The sequence below is a fragment of the Cygnus olor genome, chromosome 3 (genome assembly GCF_009769625.2).
Source record: "Cygnus olor isolate bCygOlo1 chromosome 3, bCygOlo1.pri.v2, whole genome shotgun sequence".
NCBI classification, from domain to species: domain Eukaryota; kingdom Metazoa; phylum Chordata; class Aves; order Anseriformes; family Anatidae; genus Cygnus; species Cygnus olor.
In genome coordinates, this window is record NC_049171.1 from 16,719,489 (window position 1) to 16,736,163 (window position 16,675).

At 42.1% G+C, this 16,675-nt stretch overlaps 1 protein-coding gene across 6 annotated transcripts in view; it reads left to right on the forward strand.

Annotated features, from left to right (window-relative positions):
- The first annotated feature begins 3,421 nt into the window (after positions 1-3,421).
- Positions 3,422-16,675, forward strand: part of KIDINS220 (kinase D interacting substrate 220) — a 73,552-nt gene continuing 60,298 nt past the window's right edge. For 3 of the 6 annotated variants that reach the window (XM_040550482.1, XM_040550486.1, XM_040550487.1), the window contains exons 1-3: positions 4,156-4,348; positions 11,029-11,176; positions 15,185-15,283. In XM_040550482.1, coding sequence (XP_040406416.1) covers positions 11,069-11,176; positions 15,185-15,283 — 207 coding nt within the window. In that variant the 5' untranslated portion in view covers positions 4,156-4,348; positions 11,029-11,068. Of the gene's footprint in view, positions 3,519-4,155; positions 4,349-4,587; positions 4,607-6,485; positions 6,633-11,028; positions 11,177-15,184; positions 15,284-16,675 lie in introns of those variants that run through there. The other 3 variants (XM_040550485.1, XM_040550484.1, XM_040550483.1) reach the window with 3 other exon arrangements.

Genomic DNA, 16,675 nt, shown 5'->3' on the forward strand with positions numbered 1-16,675 from the left:
GCCATTTCAACACAAAGGACTACAGATACAGTTATAGAAACTCTCATGATTTGTCATTTCAACCAGAACTTAGATACTGCAATGGAAATTGCCTCCTCAGGTTCACAAGGGTGGGGGTCACCAGTCTGAAAAGTATTCCCATGAACTAAATTAACTAACTGATTTATCAATGCATTTAGTGAGAAACATATGAACATATTAAGATAAAATACAGTTTTCTGTTACCATTTCAGGACGATGAAACTTGTTGGTGCATCTGATTTATTCTTATGATGGAAAACTGAAACTCCACTTTTTTAAGACACTGAAGAAAAAGTCCTGATTAAGAACATCCTGGAACAAGCAGATATTTTCCTGTGCCTGTAATTGAACTTAATTCCATCTGAGTAACTTCCTGATAACATGCAGGATGTTTTAGTACAGAATGCAGAATTAGTTCTAGGGGAAGATATCTCCAACCTACTTAGTGAATTAGAAGTGGAGGCGAGTACCCTCAGTGGGGTTTGCCAGTACATCTTACAGTTCTTCCTAGGATGGTCGTATCTCATAGCAAAGAAATGTTTCTCCATGTGGGTTATTCACTATCTTTCCAAACTAAGTAAACGATAACAGTAAAGGGAATCTCCATTTTTTATTCTAGTTATTCTGGTGTTACAAAAACCAACCAACCAACCAAACAAAAAAAAACACATTTAAATATGAATCAAGCATGATATAAATAAAACACTCATATTTCACATAATTAAAGTGATGTTTTCGCAGTGAGTTCCCCATGGGATACCTAAGTTACTAGCTTGGTAGTTAATAACTTATTTCATTGGGGGAGAATTCCTCGCCAGCTTTTCTTTTGTTTGAAACACCTTGGCCTTCATGTCAAATCTTGCTGGTTTGCTCTCAGTCTCCTACTTTATCATTTGGGTCATTACAAAATGAGTAATGTACTCCATCCCATGATAGCCTCTTCCCATATTAATGCTTTGGTCCAAAGACAAAAATATGCATGTTAAGTGGTCACGATTTTGATCAATTTAGGTTGAGGAAATCAGATGAAGGAAAGAAAACAGTTCAAGTATTGTAGTAATTATAATCAGTAGAATAATAAGCTCATTAATCATTAAAGTACAGTAATCATCTTTAATGTTTATTTGTATTGGGCAGATGTTGACAGCTGATATAGCTGGGCAATTGTGTGCCTGAGACAAGCTTGTTTACTGTGACAGTTAAACTTTTCAGTTGTTTAAAAATTAAAAATCATACATGGATGAGAGAGGCAAATAAAAAGTTTTTAAATGCACTTGATGATTTTTTGGTGAGTCTTGCTAAGTTTCATCCATGATTTTGGAGTATTATACATCAAAAGAGATCAGACTGGAGAACTGTGGCTGTGATAATGGAAAAACTGTAAAAATAAGTGGGTAAGAGCACCTCCAGACTTAGATGAGAAAAACCTGTTCCAGTGGGGAAGGAATTAAATACCTGCTTTTGATGAATTGACCTGCTGCTTTTATAAAGTCTCATTGTTTTCATGGTGCTCTTGGAGCTCTGGGTTTTCATACAACAGTTTTGTTCAGTTGTACTAATTATTTCATTGAGTCTCATGTGTTTCTAGGCTGTTAATTAACTGGTGAGCCTTACCTCAATCCCCAGCAAGGTGACCCCTGCTAATCTCAGAAGCCATTTTGAGGCATTTCAAAGTCAAGAAGGAGACTGGAAGTAATCAGCATGGATTCACCAAGGGGAAGTTGTGCTTGGCCAGCCCAACAACTGTACGATGAAATGACTGGCTCGGTAGATGAGAGCAGTGGGTATTGTCTACCTGGACTTCGGTAAGACTTTTAGCACTGTCTCTCATAAGATCTTCACAGAGAAGCTCATGAAGTATGGGCTGCGTGGGCAGTGAGGTGGATCGAAAACTGACTGAACAGCCAGGCCCAGGGTGTGGTGATTAGCGGCACGTAGACTAGTTGGAGGCCCGTAACTAGTGGTGTACCTTGGGGCGAATACTGGGTCCAGTTCTGTTCAACACCTTCATTAATGATCTGGACAGGGTGCACCTTCAGCAAGTTTGCAGATGACACAAAACCGGGAGGAGTGGCTCATGCCATCCAGAGGGACCTCAACAGGCTGGAGGAATGGGCTGGCAGGAACCTCGTGAAATTTGACAAGGAGAAATGCAAGGTCCTACACCTGGGGAGGAACAACCCCAGGCACCAGCACATGCTGGGTGCTGCCCAGCTGGAAATCAATCTCAGAAAAGGACCCAAGGGTCCCGGTGGACACCAAGTTCTTTGTGCCCATGCCACGAGGAAGGCTGATGGTATCTTTGGCTGTATTAGGCAAAACATTGCCAGCAGGCTGAGGGAGGTGACCCTTCCCCTCTATTCAGTACTGGTGAGGCCACCCCTGAAATACTGAGTTCAATGAAGGGCCGCTAAGATAACGAAGGGACTGGGGCATCTGTCCTGGGAGTAAAGGCTGAGAGAGCTGGGGCTGTTTAGCCTGGAGAAGAGAAAGCTCGGAATGGATCTAGATGATCTTCAGAGGTCCCTCCCAACCTCGGCCATTCTATGATTCTGTGATCTCATCAGCGTGTAAAAATACCTGAAGGGAGTGTGCAAAGAGGATGGAGCCTGGCTCCTTTCAGTGGTGCCCAGTGCCTGGACAAGAGGTAATGGACACAACTGAAACATGGGAGGTGGCATCTGAGCACTGGGAAATGTTTTTTTGTTTGCTTTTTTATTGTGTGTTTGACAGAGCACTGGGATAGGTTGCCCAGAGAGGCGGTGGGGTCTCTTCCTTGGAGACCTTCAGAAGCTGCCTGGGTGTGGTGCTGGGCACCCTGCTCTGGGTGGCCCTGCTGGAGTAGGGGTTGGACCAGATGCCCTCCAGAGGTCCCTGCTAACCTCTACCATTCTGTGTTTCTGTGAAATCCTGTAGAAAATGAATAGTAGGAAGGAGAAAAGATACTTTCTTGGCATAAGATTAGGTTAGATTGTGCACTGTACTGCAGCAGTTTAGCATTTATTACCCTTTTAAAGAGCATCATCAAATATTTCTACGCTTTACAGACTGTGAAAAAATACTACTCCAAGTTGTTAAGTGTCACTGAAACTACATTTGTGATGTGAGTGACAAAAGTATTTGCAATAACCATTAAGAGATTATTCATACATTTCATTTTATACATATTCATTTAAAAAAAAAAAGAAAAATATTTTATGAGAAGTGGAGTGCTCTGTGTGAAATCCTAATTGTACTAGATTCCAGCTTCGACCCTTCCATGGGACCACGTTTCATTCTCAGTGTGAATTAATCACTGATGGGAAAATGTTCCTAATGTAAGGGTAGGGTACGAGAGGAAGAGCACAAGACAGTGTTTTGCAGTCCTCAGATGAGATCAGACGGCACGAGCGTGTCAGGAGTTGGACCAGTCCACAGTGGGACAGCTTTGGAACTGCAACGGTGAGAAGGGAAGAAGGTGAAGCGCAGAAAACTGCCTTCCCTGCCAGCATGTGCAGGTAGGTCCCTGCCTGACCAACTTGTAGCCAGTTTGTAGAATACAGCTCATTTACTGATGGGTGGAAAAGCTACGGTAATAGAGTGATGATAAGTGATGATGTCATAAAGTTAGACACATATATATATATATTTGTATGAACTCTGAAAACCAGCAGTATTTTGAAAATATTTGAAAACCCGTCGATCCGCGGAGGCTGACAGAAGGTGTCTCAGCGGACAAACACTTTCTTTTATTAACATTTGATGGCAGCACGCCGGGGTGCGGTTCCTCCCGGTGCTCGCCGTGCTCTCCGTCAGCCCGGCGGCCGCACCTCGCCTCGCCGTGACCCCCAAGCCTCTCCTTTGTCCCGGAGGGCCCCGAGGCGAAGCCACCGGCCCGGGCAGGACCTCCTCTGCCCGCCGCCACCTCAGCCGCGGCCGGCGGCCGTGCCGGGGCGCCGCGGAGCGCCGTGACTCACGGCCGTGAGGGCTCCCGGGCAGGCTTTTTCGAGTCCCCGTTATTAGCCGCTCGCAACCGCTTATTAAAGCAGCGGCGGCGGCCCCGCGGGCTTCTTCAACCCGAGGAGGCTCCAGCCATCCCCGGGACACGAGGCGGGGGGGAGGCGGACTCCTCCCCGGCTCTGTGGAGCCCATTCTGGGGTGGCGGAACCCTCCCCGGGGCGGCGGCGCCCGCCCCCATGACGCGCCCGCCCGGCAGCGGGGCAGGGAGGCAGAGGGAGGTAAAATGGCGGCCGCTGCCCGGGGGAAGTGAGAGGCGTCGGGCGGCTACAGCCTCCCCGTCAGGCTCCGGGGAGCCGCCCGCGAGGGGCCGAGTCCCGCCGGCTTTGGGGTGAGCGGTGGCCGTAGGGGGACAGGGGAAGGGTGAGGAGGTGTGGGGGAACGCCGCCCAACAAAGGGCGCTGCGCTGCGGGGCCCCGCGGCGTCACCGCTGGGGAAAGGGGAACCGGGGGGTGCGGGCATCGCCCCCCGGCCCGGTGCCGAGCCCCCGGGGGACTCGAAGCGGCCTCGGTGTGCCTCGGGCCGGGCCTCGTTACCTTCGCTTTTCTCCTTGGCGTGTTGTGGGGGGGGACCGGGCATGGCTGTGGGGGTAAGCGGGGCCGCGGGTTGCCCCTCCGTGGCTTTAGGCTGGGGGCTGCTGAGGGGTAAGGTAGCGGAGGGGCAAATCCTCAAATTGTGGGGTTAATCGCCGACACCTTCCCCCTCTCCAAATAATAAAGGGGTGGAAAGATGTAAGGAGTGGGGTTTTCTTTTGTTATTGTTTTTTGTTTGTTTTGCTTTAAGTCGGGTTAGAACGCATAAGTAAGCCCCCCACGTATTTGCTTGACGTTTACTCTCTGTTCAGCAACTGGTTATTTAAAACAACTCCTTTATTAAGAAACATAAATCTAATCAAAATCGTGTGTGACTACTGCTTCTGGAACACGGCCATATTCCTTTTGAAGTGTTTGTAGCAGAAAGACCTCCATTTCTTGAAGTGGAAGTTAGGTTTTTGTTGTAGGAGGCTGGGTCTAATGAAGCCTTGATCGCATAAGGAGAAATATCCTGGCTTTGTAAGGTGGAGTGAGATGGTGTTGTGGGCTTTCTTGCTGCACTTGTGTGTGTTTTGTATGAATTTTGACAGTTTGGTTTATATTGGTTGGTATAATTCCTTTTGAAAAGCTCAGTATTAATATGCATTTCTGTTTACTTTCTTTTATTTGAAGTATTTAAAACCTGAAATGGCGTTTAGTAGGATTGAGCATTTTGTATTTTGTACAGCTATTGAATTATTTTCTAAAATTCAGATGGGCTTAGCAATACCTTATTGTTCGTTGACCATATTCAAATTCTGTCTTAAAGGTAGAGTGATTTCTCTGACAAGGCGTAAATCACCACTGTCAGGTACTGCATGAAACCTCTCTTTTTAGCTGATGATTTTAATGAGGATAGAACATAGACGTATCTCATAGTTGCTATCCAATGACAACGATCTCTTTTTGTCTTAATACATCCTGTGATTCTACAATTCTGCTACATCTTGGCATCTTTCCGGTCTTCTGGATGTAATCCCCAGTCTTGTTTCTCTTAAAAATAATAATAAAAAAAAATCCTGTCACTGCAGTGTTTGGAATTGGCAGTTGCCTTGAGTGCATAAGATGAAAGAGATTGGATGTAATGTCTTGCTTATTTCCAGTTTCCCATATCTTTTACTCTTTACTATAATAATGATTAGAGCCCTAGGGGCCTCCTTTTGTGCAAACCTCATTTGGTTCTGTTTGTTACAGGTTTCGGATTAATCATGTCCCCATCTTTAGTTCTCTTTTTGGCTCTCAATGTTTTGTAATTTTACTTTTTGTTCTTTGATATAAAGCAACAAAAAGTGTGGCAATCTGTTAAAACATTTCTTGTTCGGCTAGCATGAGTGTGGATAGGAGAGGTAGAGTAAATGTTCCCGGATAACAAGGAAAAGCTGAAAATCATCATGAGGTCATTAGTCATACTGGAACTTCAGGCACTGGAGAAGTGGGGTAGGTAGGGTTTCCATTACTTATGGAAACTTAGGATTTGTTGTTTCTTTCTTCCTCAGAGTACCAGAAGGTATTGTGTTCAAAACACATTTCAGCTGTTTCAGAAATCCGGTATTTCAGCAGAATCCTGGTTGTCTTAGTCCCTGTAGAAGAAGTAATTAAAAATACTTACCATTTCATGTGATGCCTGACTTGTTACCTGTTCTAATGTTTATGAAATATGCACAGTAGGTATTGAAGGAGTTGTTAAAGATAGGCAGTGCTTGTATCAGCAAGGTTCCCCGCAGGGTGAGCAAAGACCATGTTCCCGTTCTTGTTTTACGTAGTTCTATGCCACTGCAAAATACAAATTTTCATTAATCGTTCAGAACAAATTTTATATATGCAATTTTTCTGTATTCCGTTTTCCTTTAAATTCTAATTTGGCAGAATGGCATTTCCAGCTCTCCAGGGCGAGATTCCCCATAATTCCAAGTCTGATTTCTGCACATCAAGATTTCAGCAGCACCAGTTATTTCTTTTACAGTTACCTGAGAGATCTGTTGCAGCACTGCATGTTGGGGTAGCTTTAATATCAGGAATGAAAGGAAACATCTTAAAAAGAAGGTGACGATCTTTTTTTTTTTTTTTTTTTTTCCACGAAGTGTGCATTTTATGTAAGTCACTATGATCCTTACCTATTGTAAACAAAGAGTCTCCTCAGTAATGTTAATGTTTGAACTTAGTGGTCACAGCTCACAAAATAACCAAAAATTATGGGAGAGAGCTATGAAAAAGATGGTGGTATTTCAAAAGTTTAGTGTGTAGTAATATTAATCCTTTCGATGCAGGTAGAAGCTGATACAAAATACTGAGAGTACGTAAAAATCTACAGGTTAGAATGATCAGGACCTCTGCTGTCAGTATTGTTGCAGTTGAAAGACTAAAGTTTAGTAAATCAGCAAATTTTTGCAGTCTTTCCAAAACGGTGATAACATCTGCTTCAGCTCAGGATGGGAGAGCCAGTTAATGAAGCACAAAAACAGGTTAATCCTTGTGCAAATGTTACCTTCACCTAAGCGTTTGTGCGCTTAGCGTGTCTTTTCCTTGCTCCTGGTGTGTTCTTAGTCGTACAAAGTACCAGACTTTGCTGCCTAAGCGTGTTTTTTGAAATTTCCAGGCTTATAAGTTAGGATGGTGAATGAAGAGGAGGTTCATCAGCTGAAAATTGGTTTGGTTCTGCATGGGTGTGTGTGGGGGAAATAAACAGAATTAATCCTGATGGGAAAGGGGATCAACTACCAAACAGGTTTCCTGATTTTAATGATGGAAGCAGGGGTATAGGTTGTAGAAAATACTTCTGCTGTGTCAAAAGAAGAAAGTAAATATTTTTAATTGAGCAATTTATCACTGTACGTACTGGATGCTCTTGGGCAGTATTGTTTTTGCACTAGAATTACCAAGCTTGGCAGGGGTTAAGATCTCATTTGGTGTAGGAAGTGCTGTTGAGGTGTGGAGTGGTGGTGGGGTGTTTATTTTATATTTTGAAATGGGTAGGAATGCATGCATGCTTCATGAGCTTTTACATTTGAGGGGCTGGGATGAATTTAACTTTCCTGTCTAGGGACAGTATCTCAGTCTTGATTCAAAGCATTTCCAATAGTTTAAAAGAAACCTTCAGCATGGGAGGAAATCACATCGTAATGTCTAGCACCCCTGCAGACTTTGAGCACTGCACATAATTTTCATAACAGTAAAAACAAACGTATTTAATAATAGGGTGGACAGTGATTGTGCTCAGCTGATAGGGAGTTGGTGTAAAATACCATGAACAAACTTCAGCGTAAGTTCAGGCATGTTTATTGTTGAAGAAAAACAAATGTGAAACATCTGAATATCTTAACACTAACCTCTTCTATATGTGTGTGTGTATATATATGTGTGTGCGTGTGTTTCTTTTGTTTTTTTTTTTTTGTTTAGTTTGCTTTAGCGATGAGAAGAATGCTAACCCATATATTCAGCTGACGAAGCCAGGTTGTGTGCTGACTTGCTGAATAGTGCTTTCCTAGAGTCTCGTGGTGATCTTGATCTTCTGGACACTGAAAATCTTGCCTGAAAAGTGTCAAGTGAAAGCATGAGGATGTGGAACTCAGGGTTTTAATATTTCATTTTTGCTGTTCTTGTCTTTAGAAAGCAGACCATTATTAGCTCTAAGAAGGGACTATTTTGTGACAATGAAGCATAAGTGACAGACTGTCAGTATCATCCTTGGAGATGGTTCACCCGAAAAAGACTTTGACTATTTAAAAGTAGTATTAACAGAGCGTTTGCAAATGCAGCTCTGGATGTGCTTTAGCACGAGCTGCTTTGCTGTCAGTCAAAGGCTTAAGGTGCACCTAAGGATTCAGACCTACATTAGGGCAGAAGCTGTGCAGTTTTGATAACCGAGAAATCAAGTAATGATTTCTGGAGCCGTGTGCTTATCTACGGTGCCTTTGCCTCTCTGAAACGTGGCGGTAAGGAACATAAAGGAGAGAACTTGCCTTTGAGGAGCAAGGGCTGCTGAATACCCTTTTCCTTTGCCAGTAAACTTTTAGCTGGTGTGGAAACATCTGATCGCAACTGCACGGTAAAATATGCTTGGTAAGAGACTGTAATCATGTTTTGCTGATGTTTTTAAGTGTATTTTTCCGTTTACTATTTGGTGGGGAAGGTAGCATGAGAGCCAAGGCACAGCTACAGGAGGGAAGCCGGGAAGCTGCACGGGGAAATCGGCAAGTGTCTGTGCCAGCCCTGCAGCTAGTGGCAAGTTGCATGTCATGATTTTCCATCAGAATATGTTGTTAAAAAATAAAAAGACAACGATGGAAGACACTCGGGTGCCCCAGTGCGAACATCAAGTGTCATTTTTGGTTGCCCAAGAGAAACGTCTGGGTAGGGCTGGAGGGGAGCAGCAGGTCACGAGGAGGCACGCTCTTCTGGAATGGCAGCCGGGTGCCAGGCAAGATGCTGACTTTTCTGCTATTTTGGTATCTAAAATGACAGTAAGTGCCCGTGTGTGGGCACTGAATCACTCGGATCACTCCAGTTCTTTTCAGCCAGTTGTTTTTGTTGTGGTTTGTTGTGTGTTTTTTTGTTTTGTTTTGTTTCTCTTTAAGTTAGCAGCCTCTCAGTTAGCACTTGCTCCTGCTACCAAAACAAACACCCAAAAAACCGAACCCAAACCAATTATATGATGCCACCATTGTACTGCTTATCCCCCTTTGTGTGATGGTACTGAACTGTTTGGTAACAGGGCACACCGTCTGTGTTTGTAGTTTGTCTCTCTTGGGGCAGAGGCGGGCTGTTTGTGCAGGGCCTCGTAAAATTGTTGCTGGGCTTTGTGTGCCAGATCTGGACTTCTTTGGAACAGTTTTTAGGTTTGGGTTTAAAATAATGTCTGAACCATGCAATTTATTTTTATTTTTATTTTTTTAATTGCAGCCTGGGTTATAAACCCAAGTTTAACGGTGTGATTCACAGGCCCTCCTTTCCCTCTCTCCTCTCTCTGATGTTCCTCTGCTTCCATCCCTACAACTTACACATTTCAGAGCTTCCTCTGGCACTGAACCTTTGTGTATCCCTCCAGTCCTTCTCCACGCACCCAGAGCTGCTGTCATTTTAACTGAGCCCGTTGGCGGCTTTGCTGGCATTTTTCTGAACCGGGCGTTTCTGTGTCAAAGTCCTCTGACGGCTGTGGTGCTGCGGGCGAGCTCAGGTTGTGTCTAATGTGTCCTGACAGCGGTGTGCCTTTGTCTATATATAACTCGACTGCTGCAGGAGGAAGGATGGCGTGATAGTGTTACAGTCTAAGCAATTTAAACTGGAGTTAATTATTTAATTCAGATTTAGAGATTTATATCAACTTCTCTGCTCTAAACTTAGGGAAATTCCTGCTAGCTGCTTCTTGTCTGTTTTTTTGTTTTTTTTTTTGGCTCGTGTTCCTCTTCAGTTGGGAGTGTAGGAAAATTTGCTAGCTGCTTTTATGTGAAAATAGAAGTTAAAGAATTTGCCTGGGAAAGCCACGGGGTTTTGGCTTCTGCCTGGTGGAGAATAACCTAACCAGTAGGCTTCAGCTAACACCAGCCTTGAGTTTTCTTCTATTCTTACAGTGCTTTATGCAAGAAAAAGCCACAGAGTGCAAACATGTCATCTGCGGGTGAGGAAAAAGGTGGGGGGGTCCATGGAGTCCTGCGTTTAGCCCTACAGTGTGTTCTGTACCAGTGAAACTTAACTGAGACGCAAAATGAATAAAATAAACTTCTGGAGCTGTGGGTGTCCATGTGGTGCAGTGGTGCTGCTGGTTCTTTCAACTTCCTAGCTCACAGCTTCATAAGAAGTCTTATTGTTCCTAATGTTCTGTCTCAACCAAGAGCAATCTCCCATGTCTTACCAACTAAAGGTCAAAAGAAGGATACAAGCAGTCAACAGAAGCTATGCTGAGTTTGAGCAGTAAGCTAACAACGTGCCATCGCATGCAGGCATGGCTGGATAAAGTAGGTGATAACTCGTGTAATAAATGGTGTTCCTCAAAGTTCTCTGTGGCTGTAGTTTAGATATTTGCACTGCGTTTCATCGTGTTGAATGGTCTCGATGTTCTGCTTCTCTACTTGAAGGATAAGGGTTGTGTTCTAAACAACTGGCATAAACAACTTGTACACGTCTCTAGGGTATACAGGTATTCCCCTAATGTTGTACACGCAGAAAAAAAATATGCAAATGAAAGGCTGCTATGCAATCTGCTCGAAATACATAATTAGTCAATACCTTTAAAATAGGATACTATTTGTAACTGAGAACACAACTCACTTGAAATGTAGTGTAGGTTTAATGTCCAGAGTGTTTTGTTGGGGAGAATGGTGGGGCTTTGCAGCCAGCTGCTGACGTATTGGCACGTACAATTTGTTCTTTCTAATATTAAAATTAACTCTCATAGGGATTTTATACTTCAGTTATGTCTTTTTTCTTCTTTTCTGGAATACAGGTAAGCTTTGTTATAGAAGCATTTCAAATACTCTGCGAAGATGGCAAGCCTGATGAGTCAGAGTCTGTTGACCTACGTAGAAGAAGGAAATGTTCCTGCTCTGAAAGCACTTCTCGAGAAGTGCAGGGATGTAGATGAGAGAAATGAGGTAAGATGGTTTTTGTGGAGGTCAGTTTCGTATTTTTGCTCTTTAGTTGTGGAATGAATAGTCAGCGAAATTGCACTAGTTATTTAATATACACATTTCAGTTTTATTTTCTACTGTTTCCTTACTTTTGCACAGACTGAGCATGCGGTATTCAATGCAAGCACTCTAGTATCCTTCATTCCAATTGTTTTTTGAGTGTTCTGAGCTGGAAAGTGCGGGTCCATCCTTTCTTTGTGTATGGAGATTATATCTGTATTTCTGCAGCTGGGAATTGCTTCTTAGTTCACAGATCCAGTTGTGTGTGCTCTCTTTCCCTGTCCATTTTGGATGAAACCTGGGATGATAACCCCTACATCCTGGTTTCCAGGCAAGAAAAGCTTTGTTGTACCATCCAAATAGGAGCATATTTTGGAATTTAATCTGAACAGATGCTCATCTGGATGAAAAGATACCAATCCAGAAGGTAAGTCTAGGTATAACCAGGAAGATTAAATGACTTTACCTGGATTACACAGGAAGCCTTGATGGACGGTAAGAGGTTGAAATGTGGATTACTTTGGATCTTGGGATGGTGTGATAATTGTTAGTTGCTGCTTTGCCGTTTCATTTAGTCTTATTTGAGCATATCACCATTAGCAACTTAATTTCATTATACTTCATTAGGGCTTCCAGGGAGTTCTTTGGGAGGTCTGGCTCACACAAATATTTGTTGCCAGTGATTGTTTCCATTGTTTTGTGTGATGTTTACAATTCAGGTTATCTTGTTGCACTGTTACGTTTTTTGTGTGCATTTTAAAAATAAGCTTAGATGATAGGACTAACACGTTTCATCTTCTTTAGTAGACTTTCTGGTTTGTTAGCGTCTGGACTTGTATTATCAATGCTTATTTCAGTTCTGATTTCTTAAATGGTTTTGTGCACCTGGAAACCTTCCAACTTAGGTAGCATCTTCAGAGAATCAAAGATTCGTAGAAAAACCCAGGGCAGAAGGGACCTCTGGAGGATTCAGCCTCCTAATTGCAGGGCTAACTTCGTAGTTGGATCATGGTGCTCAGGGATTTAGCAAAGCAGAATTCGGAAATCTTCAAGGGTGGAGATCCTGCAGCCCCTCAGGACAATGCTGCGGTGCTTAACCAGTCTTTGTTTAAAAATGTTTTCCATGTGTGTTATTAGGGTATCATTTGCTGCTGCGTCTTGTGACTGTTGCTTCTTGTCTTTTTTTCTTCTCTCTCCCTCTCTCAAATCCCTGCATTTACCTTTGTTGAACTGCAGGGGGGTTGTCAGCCTGTTTTTCCAGCCTATTGGATACCCTGGGAATGGCATCCCGGCCCGCTGGGGTATGCACCACATATGTAGTGTGGGGGGCAGCCTGTGAGCTTGCTGAGGGCACATCCTGTTTCCTGGCTCTGAGCCTTGATGAAGATGCTACGATGTTAGCCCCACGTGAAACAGTCTCAGCCAGATACCCATAGCCTGGCATTCCAGGCAGTTTTTTCCTTGTCTTGTAGTGTACGGCAGGCTGGCTTTCCAATCCTCTTTTATTTTTTAAAACCTGCATAAGATGAAAAAGAATATTTTGGAGTGGAAATTTTCAAATGGGATGTACTAGTCAAAACCAAACTATCCTATAAATGTGAAAACTACGTACAGAATTTAGCCTTTCTATAGTTACTAGCTCTGATTTCACTCAAGACAGTTTTCATTCATTGTCAGCATGTTCATTCATGCTGTGTGTGTGCATGTGCTGAAGCATTTGAGATGGGAAAATTCTAAAATTTCAGACTATACACAGCATGCCAGGTGGTGAGGCTTATGTATATCTGAGGAGGAGAATGACCTCTTTCCTCTGACGGTAATTCTTTCCAGCAGCATGGCTGAAATCGGACCAGATAGTCTGTGTTGGCTTTATCAACAGTGCCACTGCCTTTACCTTCTCTTTTAATTTTTTCCTTTAGTGATGGCACTAAATACACTCCTGGGTTTCAGTAAGTGCCTTTTTTTCTTTGAACAGAAATCACTTCCACAATATTTTTTTTTCAGTCTTCTGTTATCATTGCATTGAAAAAGGTGATTTCTGGACACGTGTGTGGTTTGCATCAGTTTTAAACCCATGAGGAAGGTGTGTGTCTGGAGGGGGAAGGGTGCACTGCTTGTATGTATCGATAATAGGACTTTAAATAAAGGTTAGCTCTTCATTGGAATTCGATTGCATTAAGTGCAATTCTGTTTCTAGTTTTAGCCTTGCCAAGGCCACTTTTTCTTGGGTACGAACGAAATAGTGAAGCAGGAATGCCAGCCCCAGGGGAACGTGTCTAAAGAGAGAGCTGGTGAGCCAAGGCTTGCCAAGTGCCAGGACCTCCCAGGCTGCAATGACTTGGCTGATGGTGGGATTACCCACGTTGCCACCAGCCTTGAGCATCTTGCCTGTATTTGTCAGGAGAAACTCGGATGTTCCAGTCAATTTGTGCACGGATGGTTTTGTTGGATTGATGTCAGCCATTTCAGTTAAGTGCAGCAAGTCTCAGTCTCCCTTCCCCATGTGTCCTTTCCCTGTGTGCTGTCTCCTGAACCAGTGAACCAGATACCCTGATTACTTAACAGCTGGTGGTAGATGCTTGTCCTGTGTAATGTACTTTAATCCTGACAATCTGCAGTTTTCTTTAAGGTGTCTTTCCTTCTACTCTTTTGGTCTTGATACTTAAGTACTTTCTGAGCCTTCAACGCAGACTTGAAGCTCATCTCATTTATTTATTTATTTTTGAGTACTTATACTTTATTTTTTTGATGACCAGACCTAAATACCACTGTTTGTTTTTACTAAATGTATTTTAGAACCTAAAAGCTAAGGTATCCTTTTGAACGCATACAACATAAACTTTTATAAAACTTTGCTTTCTCCCTTTAAACAATTGCATTGCTGGCTACCAGGTTATATTGTGAGTAATGCTGATGGTTAGCCATGTCCTGGGGAAGATTGTGTGAAAACCAATTAGAAAATAGCTGATGGCCCAGAATGCTTTTTTTTTTTTTCTTTTTAATTCTATCAATGAAGTTTAGCGAACTTTGTTCTGGTTCTGCTTTGACACTTTTTATTCTTTTCAGGGAAACTGCTGATAAATAACTCCTGAAGTGTAGTGTTTGCATTATTTATCAAATGCTTTTAGTAGACTAGATAATACTGAGTTTTTTATATGGTACAGAGAAAAGATAAAGGGGAGGTCAGCAAAGACTGTCGATTTATTGAACTTGTTAAGATGAAGAGTTTTACTGTAAAATTCAGTAAAACTTAGCTTTTATCATGCAGAACAATTGTATCTGAAGGCTTTCTGTTTGTGGATAATTCTGAAGAGAAGTTCTCTGATGCAAAATAGGATGATGAAGGGTGATGGATTGTAACTGGCTTTCGAAAGATCCTTCAAGGCCAATAAACCAGCTTTTGTATCTTCTATCTTCCCTGAGATGAGGCTGCTTGTTAAGAACCTGTGTTGCACAGGAGTTGAGTGGTTTCTGTATTTGGTATACTACCAAAAAATATCTTTTTGCTATGTAACTTGACTATTTTTTCCTAGACTTCAGCAAGAAATCTCATTGTTACTCTGAATCAGTGTGGATGTTTATAATGTCTGTTCTGATTCCTAGGCTAGTCCTACTTATTTGTTTTTAAATAATGGGATTGAATTACTTCAAGATGTCAAAATGTAACAGGCAGTGTTAGAGACACTGAAAATATTTTTAACCCTGTAACTTTTTGATAGCCATTTTTAACCTCTGAAATGTGTGGGTGGTTTTTTGATCTGTTACGGGACAGGATGATTTTAATTGTATTTTAATTGCAAGTTTACTGTTTAGTTTGTAAAAACAATCCTTTTCACCGCTTCTCATTGACAATTAAAACCTGGAAACTAAACTTAATGTTCCTTTGTAATTTTTGGTCATTTATTTTTAGTGTATGTGCACAATTTGCATCGCTTCCCAATGAACTCCTTTTGCCTGTCGCTTGAATTTCAGAATGGCCAGACTCCCCTTATGTTGGCTGCCGAGCAAGGCAATTTAGAAATTGTCCAGGAGCTTCTCAAGAAGGGAGCAAATTGCAACTTGGAAGATGCGGTAAGTATTAGCACTCTGTTAAAGTACCTAACAACAGAGGAAGAAGAAATTTCAAGTCAGGGAAAGGAAAGGTGTTTAGATGGGAGTTCAGGGGACAGGGAAGAAGAGACAATGGAAGATGATGACATATAAGAGAAATTTAATCCAGAATTGCCTCTCTCTGTCTTCCCCAGATTAGACTCCTTGTAAAGAAAAGGTATATGTAAGATTCTTTAAATATCTGAGAGTCTCTGCTGAATGCTGCTGCTATTTTTTTGTGGGAAGTTAACACTAGGAAGGAATGGTAATGGTATTAGCAGTCCTTGAGATAAAAGTATAGGCAGAATAGAGAAAAACTGTATCAACAGGGAGGCCCAAATGATTTTGCTTCTGGCAGTAGCGATGTGGTATGTCAGGGTTGGTTTTGTTTGCTTTTGGTGTTTCTCTGTAAGTATTGAGGGAGAATTTCAGTTAAAGGATTATTTCAGGTGAAAATCAGAACCTGATTTTCAAATAGAGAAGGGTGTCAAATTTATGAATCATCTTTCTGCCCTCAAAGAGGATGACTGTAGGTGAGAGATGCCCAGAAAGGGTGAAGAGGACAGAAGTGTTGAACAGTTTTGAAAGATGTATATATTTCTAAGAAGATTGATAAACAGAAAAAGAATGTTGTTTGTTTTGAAACTAGGTAATTTATTTCTCCTGCACATAGTTTAATTGCAGCAGCATAGACATCCAGGAAAGATCTGGTATAAAACCTGTCATTTGAGAACAAAAAGGAGACAGTGAATGCCAAGCATTTTTTGGAGACTTTTTCGTCTTCTGTAAATGATACAGTTCATATACTTAGAGAAAGAATAGTTACCATATAAACTGTTGCTGCAGTTATGTATACATAGCTCATAAAAAAACAGTCCACACCTGCATGTGTTTTGAGCAGTGTATGGAAGGCGAGTGTAAGGCAGGAAGAAATTTATCGCAGGCTTCTGGACCTGTAACAATGGAAATAAGTCTGATCCTCCTGAAGTGATCATAAATCCAAGAAGCAGGGCTCTGACCCAAACTCCTCTGTGTATTAGCCCCTTCAGTGCTGTCACCTATTGTATGTGGAGACAGACCACCACCATTTTCTGTGGTCTTAGTCGCTGTCTAGTCCCACTCAGCTGTTCTGAATGTCTCTATTATTCTCTAATCCTTTGTAGGTGTTGCTTCCTCTGTAAAAAAAAATAAAAATAAAAATAAAAATAAATTAAAAAAAGAAATTAACTGAGGAGCAGAGAGTGATGGTTACTGGGAAAGAGAAGAGAGAATTTGCAGTAGCTGCTGGTCTGTATTTTCAGGTGTAAACTGTCAAGTTGCCTATGAGCTTTCTTTTTGTATTTTTTTTTTTTTAAAGTATAATTCTTAAGGAGT